At 43.2% G+C, this 17959-nt stretch overlaps 1 protein-coding gene across 1 annotated transcript in view; it reads right to left on the reverse strand.

The window, feature by feature from the left end:
- Positions 1 to 5671: 5671 nt before the first annotated feature.
- Positions 5672 to 17959, reverse strand: part of LOC134741637 (DENN domain-containing protein 5B) — a 64215-nt gene continuing 51927 nt past the window's right edge. Inside the window, exons 20-23 of the mRNA XM_063674491.1 lie at positions 15284 to 15453; positions 14492 to 14674; positions 13326 to 13539; positions 5672 to 10653 (exon numbers count right to left, since the gene is read on the reverse strand). Coding sequence (XP_063530561.1) covers positions 10476 to 10653; positions 13326 to 13539; positions 14492 to 14674; positions 15284 to 15453 — 745 coding nt within the window. The 3' untranslated portion in view covers positions 5672 to 10475. The remainder of the gene's footprint in view (positions 10654 to 13325; positions 13540 to 14491; positions 14675 to 15283; positions 15454 to 17959) is intronic.

The following is a 17959-nucleotide window of genomic DNA, read 5'->3' on the forward strand; positions in this document are numbered from 1 at the left end:
ATTGAAATATTTATAGAAATGAAATCATTAATACACAAACAGGAGTAATGTTTATTCACAGCTCAGCTTGCTAGTTTGTATAATTATTGATAAAAATTAAAAGGGAAGTTTGAATTGCAAATCAATATTTTTAAATAACAATTATATTGGCGCTACTTCCGTTTGTTTCTGCGTTTAGATTTTGCATTCAGTAAAATATAATAATCAATAGGTAGTCAGCGTGTTGAGTCGATCAAATTATTGAGTTAAGTTATTGATATACCCGACAATAACAAAAAAAGTGTATTTAGTTAAATTTAGTATGTTAATCAAATTTAATGTATCAAATTTGCACACTACATTAAAAATAAAATACAGAATACCTACAGTACCTACAGTATTAAGTTATTTGTTATGTTAAGTGTGCGCTCACCGATAAAATGTATTTTGCATGAAAAAAAAATGAAATTCTCGTGTAAGTGAATATTATGTAGGTATTCTTAAAGGGTCCTCCACACTCGTGCGCGAATCGCGGCGCGAATGAGGGCTAACGCGTATGAATTCGCCGCTAGGGGCGCTAGTGTAGATGGAGGTCTTTTCCATAGTTTGAAATGTCAAATGTCACTTGTCACTTCAATGACTGACAGCTGTTCTTTAGTCTTTTGGACCACCATCAACAGAGGCGCCAACTGGTGAGCAAAAAAACGATAGCCCTCATTCGCGAACGTGAGTGTGGAGTCTAGTTCGCTAATCAGCTACATCGACTCCACACTCGCGTTCGCGGCTTCGCGCCGCGTAGTCTGGAGCGCGCTTATGAGAAAATAACAGTTTAAACCTAAGTTGTATTAAGCCCGGTTCACATTTGTCTGACGTGTCGTGTTGTGTTGTGTCGTGACGCGCATATCGGTTTCATAAGCCCCTCCACTCTCGTGCGCGAAGCAGCGAACGCGGATGTGGAGTCGATTTCGCAGATCTGCTACGCTCGCTCCACACTCGCGTTCGCGGCTTCGCGCCGCGCAGCAGTTCTAGTTTCTATTTCTATGTTTTTCATGGAACGGAACGGAAATATGGGACACGTGGCAACACTGGCGCACATGTGCGGCAGTCTGTAAGGTAGGATCGCACCGTTTTGACGGTTCGGTGCGATAGTGTGAAAGCCCACGCCAGTACTACCTATTCCTAGAACTGCTCCAAGGTCGCGGTGCGGTGCGATGGTGTGTTATGACCTTAAGGTCAGTCCAGACGGGAACAATTTTTTCGCCAATCTGATTAAATTGTCTGATCAAATCAGGTGGTGCGGACGCAAACACCAATATTACTGCAATGTTCTGCCACCAAAATGCAGGACTAGCCTTTTTAGTAAACCATTTATAATTATTATTAGAGCCTATAATGTCCCACTGCTGGGCAAAGGCCCAACCATAGAGTGCCATAGAGTAACTTATACATACTGTACCATGACTGTACCTTTAACATGTTTCTGATTCTGACAAGTTTTCAGAGATAATAAAATATTTGTTTGTTTACAGAGGGCCTACCGGGAAACGCGTATCCGAAATTTCACTATCTGCCTCTTTATCGCTCGACTATGCAAGAGTGACAGAGATGTTAGATAACGAAATCTCGATTTTCTTGTTTCGCAATAGACCCTTAGATTGTGGTAGTGGCGCCACCTGCGCATTTTCGCGTAATATTCCCTATAGGGAGCCGTGCGCGTTGGAGGGTCTACCGCAGTAATATACCACTAATATACTAATCTATGCGCGAACCACGTTCGCGCATAGGCGCGCGAGACGTGTTGCCTCTCTGTCGCACTTGTAAATTCAGTTTGTCACATAGACATAGTATGTACAACGGTGGACGCAAGAATACCAATTTGTGATGCTAGTATTCGCGTTTGGGGGCATTTTTTTATCATTTAGAGTGTTATCACCATAAATCTAAAGGACTCTCCACACTCATGCGCGTATCGCGGGGCGAAGCCGCGTAGTCTGGAGTGGCTTAAAATTGGTGTATGAATTGGAGATGGGCGCCAGTTTATTTTTTGGTCACATCGGTCGATTTGATCATCCCGTCTGGACTGTCCTTTATCGACTACACAAAGCGATTGTTGCAGTAGCTTCTGAACTTTTTTTTTGTAATTTACAAACGAGCAGACGGATCGCTGGATGGTAAACGAATACCGCCGCCCATGAACACCCGCAAAACCAGAGGGGTTGTAAGTGCGTTGCCAACCTTTAAGATGGGAGTACGCTCTTTTCTTAAAAGTTTGAAGGTCGTATCCGTCCGGAAATGCCGTAGGCAGTTTAGCTGTGCGAGGCAGGAAGTTTCTAGAGAAACGCACTGTTGAGGACTGCCAGTCATCTAGAATCTAGATATTTTAGATAAGTGGTGAAATCCAGAATTAAAAATTTGGGTTGGGTGTCACTTTTTCGTGAAAATAGTTTAAGAGTATTAGTATAGGTAGGCTGTGTAGAAAGATAAGTCAAATTTAGACTCCTCTCTTAAGGACGCTCCAGACTACGCGGCGCGAAGCCGCGAACGCGAGTGTGGAGTCGATTTCGCTGATTAGTAAACTAGACTCCACACTCACGTTCGCGGCTTCGCGCCGCGATTTGCGCACGAGTGTGGAGGAAGCTTTAGATTACTACTTTCGACAAGATTGTAACTCATAAAGAGATTTACCCCTAACCCCAAATTACTCTTTCTAAATTCGGCATATCAGTTTAGTTCAAAGGAGGTAGAAATAAAAAAAAGGTTTATTTGACCAATTAAGTTTGTTTTATTGGACATTCTGCTATTACCTAAGGCTAAACATATTGTAAAAGAGGACATATTTTCACGAATATTTGGTGCCAGCTTTACTTCATTTAAGGAAGACTTGGAAAATTAAACAAGATAAAATTATTAGCAAGTTAAAGTACCTCTCCTTCATATAATAGGTATGTAACTATGTATTATACTCAATCAATGTATCTTTGGTATTATAAATTTAATGATTTCAATGTATTTTTAAGCATCTTAACAAATAAATTTTGAAAAGGACGGCAAATAAATACCTATTAGGTACTTGAACTCTAAACTCTAATATAAGGTTTCAATATTACATTTGAGTCTTAAGGGCCTAACACACCGTCGCACCGCACCAAGGTCATTGTGCGACGCATCAATAAGTAAGAGCGAGAAAGCGATATCTCTTTCGCGCTCTTACTTATTGACAGCCATTAAATGTAACATTTACCAATTTCAAATTAATTTTACACACATAATATACCTGAATTGAATTGAATAGGCAAGACTTCGGTTTTTATATGATATAACTTAGTTACAGTAAAATAAAAATTAAATCAATGTCGTTTTACATATATTACATGATAGTATGAGTATTTATTATACAAACATTATGTTATTATTTATTATGTAATTTGTTTCTTCATTAACGAGTGGAATGGGTTCAGTAAAGATATCTTATGCCGCGTACACGCTAAACCAACCCAATCGAACGAAGGGTATTCACTTATTCAGCGTTTGCCTTCAGTGACACATCCACATACCAACCGAACGAATGCAAGCGAATGATGGTAAAGGATCGTTGCCGCCCGTTCCGGCTCAAATTCGCACCATAAGGGGGCCCACTGACTATCAGTCCGCCGGACGACATCGGCCTGTCAGTTGTTCGGAACTGACAAATTTTTGTCCTAACTGACAGGCCGATATCGTCCGGCGGACTGATAGTCAGTGGGCCCCTTAATGGACGACGACTGATAGTCCGTCGACTGCCGAGTTGGTGGAAAATCACTTTTTTTTTTCAATATTTTCAAATAAGCGTTTGGTCATGGGCCTTCGGCGAACCGTAACAATGGACGATCGTTGGTGTTTGCTAAACCGTCTAGCCAGACAGGACCAACAAAGGCCAGCGAAGCCCCTTCGTTCGAGTTCATTGGCTTGGTGTGTACGCGCCATAAACCAAACTATTCTTATAACGTAACACACTACCGCACCGCACCGCGACCTTGGTGCGGTTACTATTATTACGGTAACAATTTCATGGTTTACGCCACGTCTTCAATGGCTGCCTGAGGATCAAGTCGATCGATTGACAAATATATAATATAAACTATACCTCTCGCGTTGAATCAGTGGGGTGACACTCCTCGTTTCGGGTATTCTCGGCTCCGTTCGGCTGAGCATTGCTCCAAGCAATTATTAGGGTTGACACAATTTGAAGTCCCTTTGTGTGCACGACTACAGATAAGATAATGACTTGAATTTTGACAACCCTAAATAGCCGAAAGGGATAGTGTCATACATTAGAAAGGGACAGCAAGATTCGTCCCTGAATCGCTGTCAAACTTCGGTTATGTAGGAAGTGTCCTTTCTGTACAGTAGTATGAGGATGACAGTTAGTTCAAGCCTTTTTTTATGCACTTAATTAAAAAAAAATTGAAGGAATATAAATATACCGCATTTTTATTACTTTTTAACGTTACATTTCTAAATAATGTGCTAAGCTACCATAAAATGTCTACAAATATTTTACAGTCTGGCAAAAAAAAAATAGAAATTAAAAAGTGGCAACACTGTAGTGTCGTCCCGTTTTTCTTAGATTTTTTTTTCTTCTTGGTGGACTTGAGGGCGGTGTTGCCCGTAGCCAACGTCATGTAAAAGGGTAGGAAATAACGCGGAAAGGAATAAAGGAAATTCGGAATTTGGAATAACAAAAAAAAAGTGGTCAGGTCAGGTACACAATAAATAAATAAATACAATGTGGTAAAATATAAAATAAACTATACTTTTATATTATTACGCAAGATGAAGCAGGTTAAGATATTATAAAGATCAGGATCAATAAGAAAGGAAGGGATGTCTGTTGGAAAGGGAATATGTTTGGATTGTAAAGCTTCCATAAAAACAGTTCGATCGTTTAAATTTTCTTAGATTGATTTGAAAGGGACGACACTACAGTGTTGCCTCTTTTTAATTTCTACTCTTTTATGCCAGACTGTACTCCATATAAAAAATTGGACCAGCTTTCGACGCGAGGGGTATAGTAGTAAACTGTAGTGTCAAAAAGTTAAGCATCTTACATAAATGAGAACACCTTTTGGTAGATATAATATACGTATATAGTACACAGTTGCCTTCACCTGTATTACAAACTTATTTTCCTCGCAGGTGTTATAACATTTTGGCACGTAGGGTAGGTTTATGGTTAACTCCGACACTGTATATAATCTATAACTGAATTTTATACCATTTAAAGCCTGACCAGGAATATATGATCACGCGCCATGTTGCGGAATTTCACTGGAACTATTTTTTTCATACTATACTGAACTGTCACCCTATACATGCACAACAACAGCGCCCTCTTGACAATGATCATATATTACTGGTCAGGCTTTAAACTGAAAACTTAAAGTTTAAGACTTACATTACAATAGATGCCGGCTTAGCCGAATCTATTATTATAATAAAATATCGTAAAATATGAGTAGTGGCGTGAGTATAGCTAGGTCGATAGAAAATTCAACGAAAATAAATTTTAGTTAGTCAATATGGTGCTTTTATTTTGAATGTTTCTCCTTCAATCGTTTTTAGGGTTCCGTACCTAAGAACCTAACTATTAATTTGTAAATCTGTAAAGCGACCATGAATGGGTAAAAACGGGACCCTATTACTAAGACTCCGCTGTCCGTCTGTCTGTCTGTCACCAAGCTGTATCTCATGAACCGTGATAGCTAGACAGTTACAATTTTCACAGATGATGTATTTCTGTTGCCGCTATAACAACAAATACTAAAAACAGAATAATATAAATATTTAAATGGGGCTCCCATACAACAAACGTGATTTTTTTGCTGTTTTTTTTTCCGTAATGGCACGGAACCCTTCGTGCGCGAGTCCGACTCGCACTTGGCCAGTTTTTTTTTCTATTTTGAAAGCAATATATATACAATCTACTCTAACTAATCCACACAAGTCGATTAAGTTTCTTTTTTCTAGCCATGTAGCTGTCTATTCTACTTAAATCAGCAATAGTATAATGTCACCCTTTTGCTTTGGTTTGCTACTTATATAATTAATATCATAAGAGATTGCTTATAAACAAATTTATAAGAAAACCCTGCTTTTAAAAATAACTAACACAATAACCTACAACTTCAAGAGAATTAGCACTAAAAAAATTCAAGTACTAACTAAAGACACTAGACGCTATGGAGGGTTAAATGTTACCTTACAATGTAATCTTTTTAAATTTTCAAAGTTATCTATTTTAGTGCCTTCCATTATATATGAAGAAACTATAATGTTCATTTTGCAGTAAGGTCAATGTGGAGAAGACCGTGCATGAGGGAAGACCGTCTAAAAACTGTTTCGTCGCTTTTCACTCGCGTCTATACACATCAGGTCAATCGCTGATTCTTTTAAAATTATAGTTTCAGTCCAGTGGGACTATTTAGCCAGTATCAAAGTCTTAGGAGCTTTTAAAGTTTAAATACTTATGATTAAAATTGTACGGTTAGTAAAAGAAGCACGTGGGCTACCGGCTGTTGACTCCAAAATTGTATTGACTTTGACTTTGGTGGTTAAACGCGCTTCAAGATTAATTCTCCATTCACTGCACACTACCACATTAGTTTACTGTATAATAAACTATCGATATTACACTTTAAACAATATTAATGAGCAAAATACAAAGGAATTAATCACGAGGCTATTTATCAAGATGGCGCTCGAAACTGGAAGCCCGAGTTTTAGTTCGATATGTTTCCGAAATGATACTGAATTGTCAGTGTTAAAAGTGACATTCCTCCGACCAAAAACAGATCAGTATCATATCGGAAACATATCGAGTATCAAACTAAAACTTGAATTGCCCTGATACTTCACTTACAGATGGTGAAGCAAAAGCGAATCTCTTCCTTTGTGACTTTGTCTGAACGACGTACTTACGGATACAAGAACGAGAGTCCTTACCCTATGCGCGTCTACCCAACAATAAATTCGGTCTTAACCATATTGACCTCAATCATTAATCAATCATCTAATTTAAATCTAAGTACTTTTAAGCATTGTATTAATTTTATTTGCAGAAAAAGGGTACAATAAGTGTCTTAAAATAAACCTACGAAAAAGTAAAACTAAATGACAACAAATACAATATTACCCCCACTCTGATTATCCCTCGAACCAAATGTGCCAAAAATACTGGCGGCATTACCTCGCTGAATGGCCAGAGATATCTTTTGGACAAGGAAAGAACCAGAGCGAGGAAAGAAGCGCATTGTAGTTAACACCAGATTTGTAATTAAAGGGGCCCACCCATTACCAGTCCGCCGAACGATATCGGCCTGTCAGTTGTTGGGAACTGTAAAATTTTCGTTCTTACTGACATGCTGATATCGTCCGGCGGACTGATAATCAGTGGGCCCCTTAATTATCCACTTCGACTATTACAATATAGTAACTAGATAGAAATTGTCATACATAAAAAAAAGGAAATAAACCCTCGCTACAAGATTCGTAAACCAGATCTAAACATTTTTGAGACACACATTTCTTTTACCCTTCAATTGGCCAAAAACTCTGATGGCTGTGTGTTCAAGCCCCCTTGGAGCTCAATAATGTTAGGGATACAGTAGGCTTAACACGGAAGTGCCGCGACAGTATCTCGCCTTCCCTCTAATTAATACAGTTAGAAAAAGACGGGTAGTCTACGGCGCTCCTGTGCTAACCTCACTGTTAAAAATGCAAAAAGATGGTCAAAGGTAATCATGGGCCTCCCGATTCCAGTTGCCAATTTAAGATTTAAATGCATGCGAATGTACAACTTTAGATTACAGTACACTAGTACAGTCGCTATCAGATATATCGGAGCGGCCAAGGTACTCAAAAATATCTGAACAGCCTAACGCCTTGACAATAGAGGCGTATTCAGATAGTTATGAGCGCCTTGGACGCTCCGATATATCTAATGGCGCCTGTACTGTAAGGAACAAATACCTCATTGAATAAGTATTATAATGATATACAATTCAGTCCACATGTCGATTCTTCGTGCGAGATGCGTAGGCTTCGTTCGCCTTTGCAATATATCTTAATCTAAACTTCACTCATGTCCAGAATTATATAGGCACAGTAATCTGACTGCATTTTAACATAAAATATGATTCAATCATATTTTTTAACAAAAATATGAATGAGAACGCATGCCAAGTAAATAAAAGTAACCTTTCAACACACTTGCTCGTAATGTGGAACCGCCTTTAGGCTCATAATCCTAGCTGGCTGATTCGCAACTCGTTTCTATTTGACTTTAACTCCCTTCGGTCGTGTTTTAATGGATCGCCACTCGTAGCGAATTTCCTACTGTGCGCACTTGTATCGTAATTTAATATTACGCTATAAAAAGTTGATGGTGCGACGCGGTAATCTTATTACACGCCAGGAAACGTCAGTTCACTCCAATTAGCTCCATGCATGAATTTATTTTTATTTTTGGATTCATAATTTATATCGTTGGAACACCGGAAATGATAAAAATACTTTTGTAAACCTTAACATTATTTTATTAAAAAATATTTAAAATGTTGAAAAATTTTGAGCGGTTGAAACGCTCATAATTTTTGGCGCGAATTCGACAGAGCGTGATGACGTCACAAGTTGGGCGGCCCAACTGACGTTTGCTACTAATGACACTAATCTGTCGAACGCGTGACGTCACGTGGCGTTTCGAGCGTTTCGCTCACTAGCTTTTCGCGGGCAAACTTTTGTGCTTTTTATTTATAATTTTAAGTAATTAAATGGTAATTTAAAAACGGAAATGCATTTGTAACATGATATAACGGTAACAAACATCCGAATAAAACATATTTCGTTCAAATATAAACTTCATGCATGAGGCTAATTCTGGACACCAGTTTGTGTATAACGCGTCCAAACACAATTGTAACATTAGATCGTGACTACATGGCATAGTGGCACGTTTATAACAAAAAGCATGCATTACATAATACATGTAACGTCAGAATATGATACAACTATAATAAAAAGTACTCTAATTGTGGCTATGGTAGGTATATATCATAATCATAATAGTAATTTATAAATTGTGGAGTATAAAAAAAACAAAATTAACTTAACTATCATAAGCACCATAAAAATAATCTTTGGGTTCAACTGGCAAGACATAATAAAGATATAAATCACATTTAAACTTAATATTATGTTAAAATCATACCTAAAACTAACATAAATTTCGTAGTGTCCTGTCCCGAGTATTTTGAGTGGCATATTAAATAATAACTTAATAGCTACACAGTAAAAAATACTTACAGAAAAATTTGTGTTATGTACCGGCGTCAAATGTCTGGATGGTCGCATATAATATGACACTTGACACTATACTTACAATAGTTTATAAAAATGTGCGTATTTTAACATATTCACTGTGCTCTTTTTGTATTTAATACGGGGCGCTTGGCACTGAAAGTATTATATATTGTATTTGATGCGTATCAATAATTGAATGATTCTATCAGCAAAAAAATTCATGATGAATTTATACCTTGCCGCCATTGATGAGAAACCAACAGTGGCGTATCTAGGGGGGGAGGGGCAGGGGGGGGCGTCAAAATGGGCAAAAGGCAGCAGCAGGGAAACTTTTGTCAGTCGTCAGGGGGCGCAAATTTGGTCACTGCCCCGGGCGCCATATCCTCTAGCTACGCCCCTGGAAACCAATGTCAGTCCACGATTTCTAAAGTATTTACGATCGATCGTTTCTGCTTCCTCTTTGATTTTAATTTTTCCTCTGTACCCAGTACCTATTCAACTACTAGTCTAGAACCTAGTTTAATTGTACCTCTGTAACCAGTACCTATTGAAGATTATATCAGTTTACTTCAGATCGAAGTCTTTTTATTTGAGTCGCCGAGACCTGCACGGCGGCTACAAACAAATACATATACCCAACTACAAAATAAGTACCACTGTAAATAACCAAGAGCATAACCAGGAGTTTCACTGCTTAAATAACCAAGAGCGTAACCAAGAGTTTCACTGCTTAAATAACCAAGAGCATAACCAGGAGTTTCACTGCTTAAATAACCAAGAGCATAACCAGGAGTTTCACTGCTTAAATAACCAAGAGCATAACCAGGAGTTTCACTGCTTAAATAACCAAGAGCATAACCAGGAGTTTCACTGCTTAAATAACCAAGAGCATACCCAGGAGTCACTGCTTAAATAACCATGAGCATAAGCAAGAGTTTCACTGCTTTAGTAACCAAGAGCATAACCAGGAGTTTCACTGCTTAAATAACCAAGAGCATAACCAGGAGTTTCACTGCTTAAATAACCAAGAGCATAAGCAAGAGTTTCACTGCTTAAGTATCCAAGAGCATAACCAGGAGTCTCACTGCTTAAATAACCAAGAGCGTAACCAGGAGTTTCACTGCTTAAATTACCAAGAGCGTAACCATGAGTTTCACTGCTCAAATACCTTGCGTGAGAGAATTCTCCAGCACGATGTCGAACTCGTCGAGTGGCTCGAGTATCTGGCGCAGGAAGGTGAGCAGGCCGCGCTTGCGCAGGAAGCTCTGCTCCTCGTACATGTCCGCGGTCGCGCGCGTCAGCGACATGGGCAGCAGCATCCTGTGCAGCCAGTGCTCCCTGCACCAAGCAGAGGGTACACATGCGTACATACTCGTACAGATGAGACGTATTGTGATTTAGCAATGTTTAATCTAAAATACTGTCTAAACCGCTTTTTCACACACACACATATGCACTCACACGCTCGCACAGTTTATACTTATCATAAGATTATTTTTGCAACTCGTATTTTATCTGTATTTTTTCGCATCATCTTATTGATAAATCTACTGGAATTTCCTATTCCTCACGACGCAGGCTCGACCTAGTGGGAGGGCTACTGCTAACCAAATTGTCATCTTTATAAGTGAAACTAATCTCGTCTATGAGATGGCAGCAGCAGGTGCCGGTGCTGCTGCTGTACTGGCTCACCTCAGGCTCAGACAGATGAAGAGCTGGAACTTGCCGTCCTTGCCCAGCGTGCGGCCGACGGAGCTGATCTCGTCCATGAGATGGCAGCAGCGGGTGCCGGTGCTGCTGCTGTACCGGCTCACCTCAGGCTCAGACAGATGAAGAGCTGGAACTTGCCGTCCTTGCCCAGCGTGCGGCCGACGGAGCTGATCTCGTCCATGAGATGGCAGCAGCAGGTGCCGGTGCTGCTGCTGTACCGACTCACCTCAGGCTCAGACAGATGAAGAGCTGGAACTTGCCGTCCTTGCCCAGCGTGCGGCCGACGGAGCTGATCTCGTCCATGAGATGGCAGCAGCAGGTGCCGGTGCTGCTGCTGTACCGACTCACCTCAGGCTCAGACAGATGAAGAGCTGGAACTTGCCGTCCTTGCCCAGCGTGCGGCCGACGGAGCTGATCTCGTCCATGAGATGGCAGCAGCGGGTGCCGGTGCTGCTGCTGTACCGACTCACCTCAGGCTCAGACAGATGAAGAGCTGGAACTTGCCGTCCTTGCCCAGCGTGCGGCCGACGGAGCTGATCTCGTCCATGAGATGGCAGCAGCAGGTGCCGGTGCTGCTGCTGTACCGACTCACCTCAGGCTCAGACAGATGAAGAGCTGGAACTTGCCGTCCTTGCCCAGCGTGCGGCCGACGGAGCTGATCTCGTCCATGAGATGGCAGCAGCGGGTGCCGGTGCTGCTGCTGTACCGACTCACCTCAGGCTCAGACAGATGAAGAGCTGGAACTTGCCGTCCTTGCCCAGCGTGCGGCCGACGGAGCTGATCTCGTCCATGAGATGGCAGCAGCAGGTGCCGGTGCTGCTGCTGTACCGACTCACCTCAGGCTCAGACAGATGAAGAGCTGGAACTTGCCGTCCTTGCCCAGCGTGCGGCCGACGGAGCTGATCTCGTCCATGAGATGGCAGCAGCAGGTGCCGGTGCTGCTGCTGTACCGACTCACCTCAGGCTCAGACAGATGAAGAGCTGGAACTTGCCGTCCTTGCCCAGCGTGCGGCCGACGGAGCTGATCTCGTCCATGAGATGGCAGCAGCAGGTGCCGGTGCTGCTGCTGTACCGACTCACCTCAGGCTCAGACAGATGAAGAGCTGGAACTTGCCGTCCTTGCCCAGCGTGCGGCCGACGGAGCTGATCTCGTCCATGAGATGGCAGCAGCAGGTGCCGGTGCTGCTGCTGTACCGACTCACCTCAGGCTCAGACAGATGAAGAGCTGGAACTTGCCGTCCTTGCCCAGCGTGCGGCCGACGGAGCTGATCTCGTCCATGAGATGGCAGCAGCAGGTGCCGGTGCTGCTGCTGTACCGACTCACCTCAGGCTCAGACAGATGAAGAGCTGGAACTTGCCGTCCTTGCCCAGCGTGCGGCCGACGGAGCTGATCTCGTCCATGAGATGGCAGCAGCAGGTGCCGGTGCTGCTGCTGTACCGACTCACCTCAGGCTCAGACAGATGAAGAGCTGGAACTTGCCGTCCTTGCCCAGCGTGCGGCCGACGGAGCTGATCTCGTCCATGAGATGGCAGCAGCAGGTGCCGGTGCTGCTGCTGTACCGACTCACCTCAGGCTCAGACAGATGAAGAGCTGGAACTTGCCGTCCTTGCCCAGCGTGCGGCCGACGGAGCTGATCTCGTCCATGAGATGGCAGCAGCAGGTGCCGGTGCTGCTGCTGTACCGACTCACCTCAGGCTCAGACAGATGAAGAGCTGGAACTTGCCGTCCTTGCCCAGCGTGCGGCCGACGGAGCTGATCTCGTCCATGAGATGGCAGCAGCAGGTGCCGGTGCTGCTGCTGTACCGACTCACCTCAGGCTCAGACAGATGAAGAGCTGGAACTTGCCGTCCTTGCCCAGCGTGCGGCCGACGGAGCTGATCTCGTCCATGAGATGGCAGCAGCAGGTGCCGGTGCTGCTGCTGTACCGACTCACCTCAGGCTCAGACAGATGAAGAGCTGGAACTTGCCGTCCTTGCCCAGCGTGCGGCCGACGGAGCTGATCTCGTCCATGAGATGGCAGCAGCAGGTGCCGGTGCTGCTGCTGTACCGACTCACCTCAGGCTCAGACAGATGAAGAGCTGGAACTTGCCGTCCTTGCCCAGCGTGCGGCCGACGGAGCTGATCTCGTCCATGAGATGGCAGCAGCAGGTGCCGGTGCTGCTGCTGTACCGACTCACCTCAGGCTCAGACAGATGAAGAGCTGGAACTTGCCGTCCTTGCCCAGCGTGCGGCCGACGGAGCTGATCTCGTCCATGAGATGGCAGCAGCAGGTGCCGGTGCTGCTGCTGTACCGACTCACCTCAGGCTCAGACAGATGAAGAGCTGGAACTTGCCGTCCTTGCCCAGCGTGCGGCCGACGGAGCTGATCTCGTCCATGAGATGGCAGTAGCAGCGCCAGATGGCGCGGTGCTCCTGGTCCTGGCGGCAGTTGTACGCGACTCCGCACGCGCGAGCCTGCGCCTGGGGGCTCGGCTCGTCGCAGAGGCTCATCTTGAACTCGTCCTTCACTTTCGCTATAGTAAAAAAATTAATAATAATATTTTATACAATCGTGATATAATTGATTGATGGTTGATACCTAAATAAATAACATTTTTATTTTATTTATTTTATTATTTATTTAATAGAGAGCTTTTCAGTCGAGTACCGTGTTCTGAGTTAAGGTACGAGATTGAAAAGCTTGATTATATCACTATTGTATACAATACTTTTTCTACGAGACAAAAAAATTATACTTTCACTTAGTAGAATCATATAGGTAAACAAACCAAAAGTATACAACTATACGCGAGCTGCCGCAGCCCGCGATACCTTCATACTCGTACGCGCCCCGGCCGCGGCCGCCGCGGGCCCGGCGCCCCCGGCGGGTTGGTCAACGACACCTCCTCGTAACTCATGAGGCCCTGGTACCTGCTCCGCGCTAAACTCAATTTTAAGACAGTTTTTTTCTTGATTTTGGCCACCGTAGCCTATGGAGACTAACAAGCAACGCTAAGCGGTTTTCGTAGGGTATGAATGTTGCTATATGAAGGGTGTCACATGCGCGTTTCTGACTTATGAAGCAATTGTTTCTACTCCAACATAAAATAAAATGTTTTTGTTGGCCAACCAATCACAAAGCAGATGCGACGCAGCGTGTTTAAGTAGGCTAATTTGTATTGAATCGAGTCTCCTTAAACAAGAAATATTTTATCGAAATGTATGAAGTTCTATTTTCAAAATTTTTATACTTGACTAAACCGTATCGATAAAATTCTTATGCTTGAGTCGGAAGGGCCATAGACTATCCAACGTTGAAAAGAGTAAGGTTGTAGTGTTGCATATGAAGTTGTAATACACAGAATATATTCGACGAGTAGAAAAAATATATTGTGATTGTGTGTATGTGTAATTTATATTTATAAACAGCGTTTTTCATAAGTTACTATAACACTATATAAATGTCAAATTAATTAAAAAACTGACCAAAATAATCCCAAATGAAGAAGTTCTTGCCGAAGAGGCGGCTGGACTTGAACCCGCAGAGGAAGGCTTGCTCCAAGCACTTGACGAGCCCATTTTCCCCGCACAGCAAAACACTGAGTGAGTTCGCGTCCTTGTCTCTTTTCGACTGATAGTGCCATTTCACTATCGCGTTCACGCAGTCACCTGTAAGTAGAAATTGTGTGTATTTTTATTGTGCAGGGCACATGCACCGAACACGTGACAGCCGCTCGCGACCTTCAGTTTGGCGATGCGGCCTTTTGTCCAAATCAGTGCATTTTATGGCATCGTCGCGATCGAATGCATTCTAATATTTTTAGAGTTAAACCACGAAATGTCTACAACGAGTTCGCCCGCCGAGGGTGCGGAGGGTGTGCGCGGAAGCGCCCCAGGGCGTTAAATTAAGTTTTTTCAGAAGCCTGTTTAGCGTCGGGACTCGGCGTGCTTTTACGTACCTTTTTTATGGCGCCTTCTTTTAGATTCTTCGAACGAGCTCAGTCGAAAGGCTAAAGACTATACTGACCAAGGACCTGACACTCTTTGATAGAGAAAGATAGTCTTATTGCGATTCCTATAAGAGGAAAGAGAAAATAGTGCCACGCTTTGTCCTTATCACCGACCGGATGGCATCATAGGTAGGCGACGGCGAAATACCAAAATTTATAAGTGAAAGAGAAAAAATCCTATGCTGCCCAAATTTAATATGAATATTGTTACTCTTACCGGGGGTCGGTCGGTGGCGCGTGTATAACTAGTTGTAAGTGTGATACTGACCGATCATGTGCTGGATGGTGGAGGTGGAGAGGTGGGTGGGGGGCGGGGGCGGGTGCGGGGCGGGCGTGCGCGGGGCGGGCGTGCGGCCCACGCGCATGCGCGCCGCCACCAGCAGCCGCTCCGTGGAGCCGTCGTCCACGCCCGAGCCCAGCCAGCGGTGGCACGGGAACCTGCACGAGAACCACTCATATTTTTTTTTTTATGATGAATAGGCAGGCGTTTGACCACGATCCCACCTGATGGTAAGTGATGATGTGGTCTACGGTGGAGCACGCTGACCTATGAGATACCTATTAACTCTTGCCTTGAAGAGCTGCAAATTGTACTCATGCGGAAACACAGACTCGGGCAGGGCGTTCCACTCCTTGGCAGTTCGCATAAGAAATGTGGAAGCAAAACGCTTCGTGCGTATTTTTGGAATTCCTACCATGAAGCGATGCCGGAGTGCCGTGTCATATTGACAGTTTTGGATCCCAAATCGAAACGGTTTGTCCGATTTTGATAGGACCTTCAACATTAGTCATGGGATGGAAAATGTAGTTTGACACATCTGTGAAAATTGTCAAAAGTGACAGTTTGAGAGTTTATGTCATTTTTAGTGAATTTTAACATGTTTTGTTAGTTTGGTACTAAGTGACATAGTTTAAAATGACATTTCGACCCAAAATGACATTTTGACAGATTTTGACCCAAAATGTCATTTTGACAGATTTTGACCCACAATGACATTTTGACAGAATTTGTCCCACAATGACATTTTGGCCCAAAATGACATTTCGACAAATTTTAACACACTGACATTTTGACAGTAACTAACGACACAGGGTGGACACGCTATACATCAAAAATCACTTGCGTTTCCATGTGTGAACGGCACGTCTGTACACGCGTCATGCGTCACAGTGTGAGTGAGTTGCTTAAAAATAGTACTGAGCGGTCGGTGTAGCCGACGATTGCAGCCACAGGTAGAGAGGAGCTAAATAAGAACACTAGGGATACTTTTTGAGGTAAGTGTTAGAGCGCATGGACATGCGTGTATCGCTCGGAGGCGTATCGGAAACTGACTCATGATTGGTCGATAGCCGAGGCTCGTTGCACACATATGCATGCTCTCGCGCACACTTTATTCACACATACATAGATTAGAAAACAACAGGGGTAAGTAAGGTGTACCTACATTATTTTTATAATATTAAACTAGAATGTATATTAATTACTAAGTTTTATGTTTCAGGTTATTCATTTCAGGTCCAGTTTATTGCGTCGTCTACATTCTCGGCCCCATTGTCCGTCAAGGACAATCATCATCATCTGTGGGGAGCAACGCTAAACGCGCCACTGGTCTGGTAAGCGTTCTGAATCATCTAGTACCTATTGGCGTTAACTTGCGTAATCGGCTGCTTGGTTCGATTGCCTTATTATTTTTCAGTGCATAAATCTCTTCTGGAAACGATTTCATCTGTGAGTAATGCAATAATTCAGTTTTAGCGCGTTGCATCGTGTCGGCATCAATCTGCGCATTACCAGGTCTTCTGCACCTCGTAATAAACAATAAAACGTTTGCCATACATCTCCATAGTCCGGTCCACGAAGAGAATTTATTCAAATCAGGAACAACAGGTAAGTTTTCATACTTTATATCACAAAGCGTGTTTACTTGTAACAGCTGATCTTTGTTTATCTTTTGTTTTGCAGCGTCATACTTTGGCCAGGTGTCCCGCGGCGAGTACAGGAATTCAGGGCCACGGAGCCAGTCGCAGTCGCTATTCAACTCGTAGGTATTTAATTTTGTGGCTTTGTCAGCTATATTCAAGTCGGTAGGTATATAATTCCATTCACAGGATTGAGATAATTCATCAATTTCGCCAAGTCTATTAGCGACATAAACTTTATAGTCGCGCGTATCGTTTTTTATTTGATGCAAAACGATTAAAGAATCGGTCCAGAAATACCGAGTGTAGGCGGTCAACCTGTGTTCGCGCGCTATTGTGTCGGCGAGTCTGCAGGCGATAACGGCTGATTCCATCTCAAGTTTAGGTATAGTTACGTATTTCTTCACGGGGGTCGAACGACACTTACTCGCGATGAATGAAACTTGTACTTCATTGATGTTACATATTTTACGCCAATAAGCGACGGCAGCGTATGCAGTAGGAGCAGCATCGCAAAAAATGTGAAGTTCGAGTTCTATAGTCGTCTCATTCTGGCGCAAGGTGTTGCAGTGAGCGTTATTAGTATTATCGCGCTCGCTCGTAGCTTGTTCGCCGTGAAAATAAAATCTCGGAATGCGCAAATCTTTCAATGTTTGTAATTCCGTTATCCAGTTGCGAAATACTGTATATTCATTCGTAGGAATCTCATCGTCCCATTTAGTATCCGTTCTCCAGATATTTCGTAGCATTATTTTTGCTTTAACAGTAAATGGTGCAAGAAGGCCAAAAATGTCAAATATTGACATATAGATGCGCAGGAGTTCCCGCTTCGTGGGTTTTCTTTGCAGGTTAATTATCTCCGTCGGAATGCGTTTAAGTGATAAATCGAAGCCGAATGTGTCGCTAGTCGGGTACCATAACCCGAGCGTTCTTTCAGGTAAGTCGTCGCATCCGGTTTTGAACCTTATTGCCTTATCACTTAAGGTTTCTTTTGGCGTGCATTCTAAGACTTCTGGTTTGTTAG

The sequence above is a fragment of the Cydia strobilella genome, chromosome 5 (genome assembly GCF_947568885.1).
Source record: "Cydia strobilella chromosome 5, ilCydStro3.1, whole genome shotgun sequence".
Lineage (NCBI taxonomy): Eukaryota > Metazoa > Arthropoda > Insecta > Lepidoptera > Tortricidae > Cydia > Cydia strobilella.